The sequence below is a fragment of the Acanthisitta chloris genome, unplaced genomic scaffold, assembly GCF_000695815.1.
Source record: "Acanthisitta chloris isolate BGI_N310 unplaced genomic scaffold, ASM69581v1 scaffold13064, whole genome shotgun sequence".
Taxonomy (NCBI): Eukaryota; Metazoa; Chordata; class Aves; order Passeriformes; family Acanthisittidae; genus Acanthisitta; species Acanthisitta chloris.
In genome coordinates, this window is record NW_008669928.1 from 40787 (window position 1) to 41545 (window position 759).

The window sequence follows — 759 nt, forward strand, 5'->3', positions numbered from 1 at the left end:
AGAGGCATTGTGGGCAGAGGTCCATTCCTGTGGGCACACAGCTGGCGTGCCTGCTCCTGCCCCTGGGCTTTCAAAGGGGAACTGTGGTCTGTTTCAAAGCATCTTGTCATCTTTTACCAAAGGCGAAAGCTACCCCTCCCTTCCAAGAACAACGGCTTCAGTGACAAATAAGTCCCAAAATCCAGGCCCAGCACACCAGTCATTGCTTTGCCTTTTTCACAATGGTGCCCACAGCTGATATGACTGTGGTTTTGGATCCACTTGCACTGGTTGTCACTGTGACCACACCTGGCAGCGTTGCAGTAGTGGTGAGGATGGTGGGCTGAGCTATCGTCGTTACGGGGATGGCCGAGTCCCACTTGCTCTTCCTCTTCTGGGCATCTGTGAATTTGATTGAATCAAGCAAACAGCAAATAACATTATGTTAAAGGTCACCAATCAATCCCTTCTTAACAGTCTGTCTTCCCAACCCTTAATGTACCACTGCTTGACTAGACAACTTCCCCTCACGTTAACTTCAGCACACACTCATAGTAACTGGTGAGGACGAAAAACCTTATGCCTCAAGAGTCAAACTCTACACCTAAGCTCCAGCTAAATGGGACACAGAATCACTCCCTGCCCCAAGGCATATTTAATTTTAACAGAGCACACGTATCTCAGTTGCTCAGCCAGAGGCACAGGACACAGTCAGCCTCCAGTGGTTCTCCTTCCTCCCTCCCTCTCAGTGTCAAAGGCAGACTGGAGGCAGGACAGTAA

General features: G+C 49.7%; 1 protein-coding gene across 1 annotated transcript in view; it reads right to left on the reverse strand.

Annotated features, from left to right (window-relative positions):
* Positions 1 to 759, reverse strand: part of SAP30BP (SAP30 binding protein) — a gene marked incomplete at its 5' end in the record, with an annotated part of 28452 nt that continues 27693 nt past the window's right edge. Inside the window, one exon of the mRNA XM_009073506.1 lies at positions 1 to 381. Within this exon, the coding sequence (XP_009071754.1) occupies positions 200 to 381 (182 nt within the window). The remainder of the gene's footprint in view (positions 382 to 759) is intronic.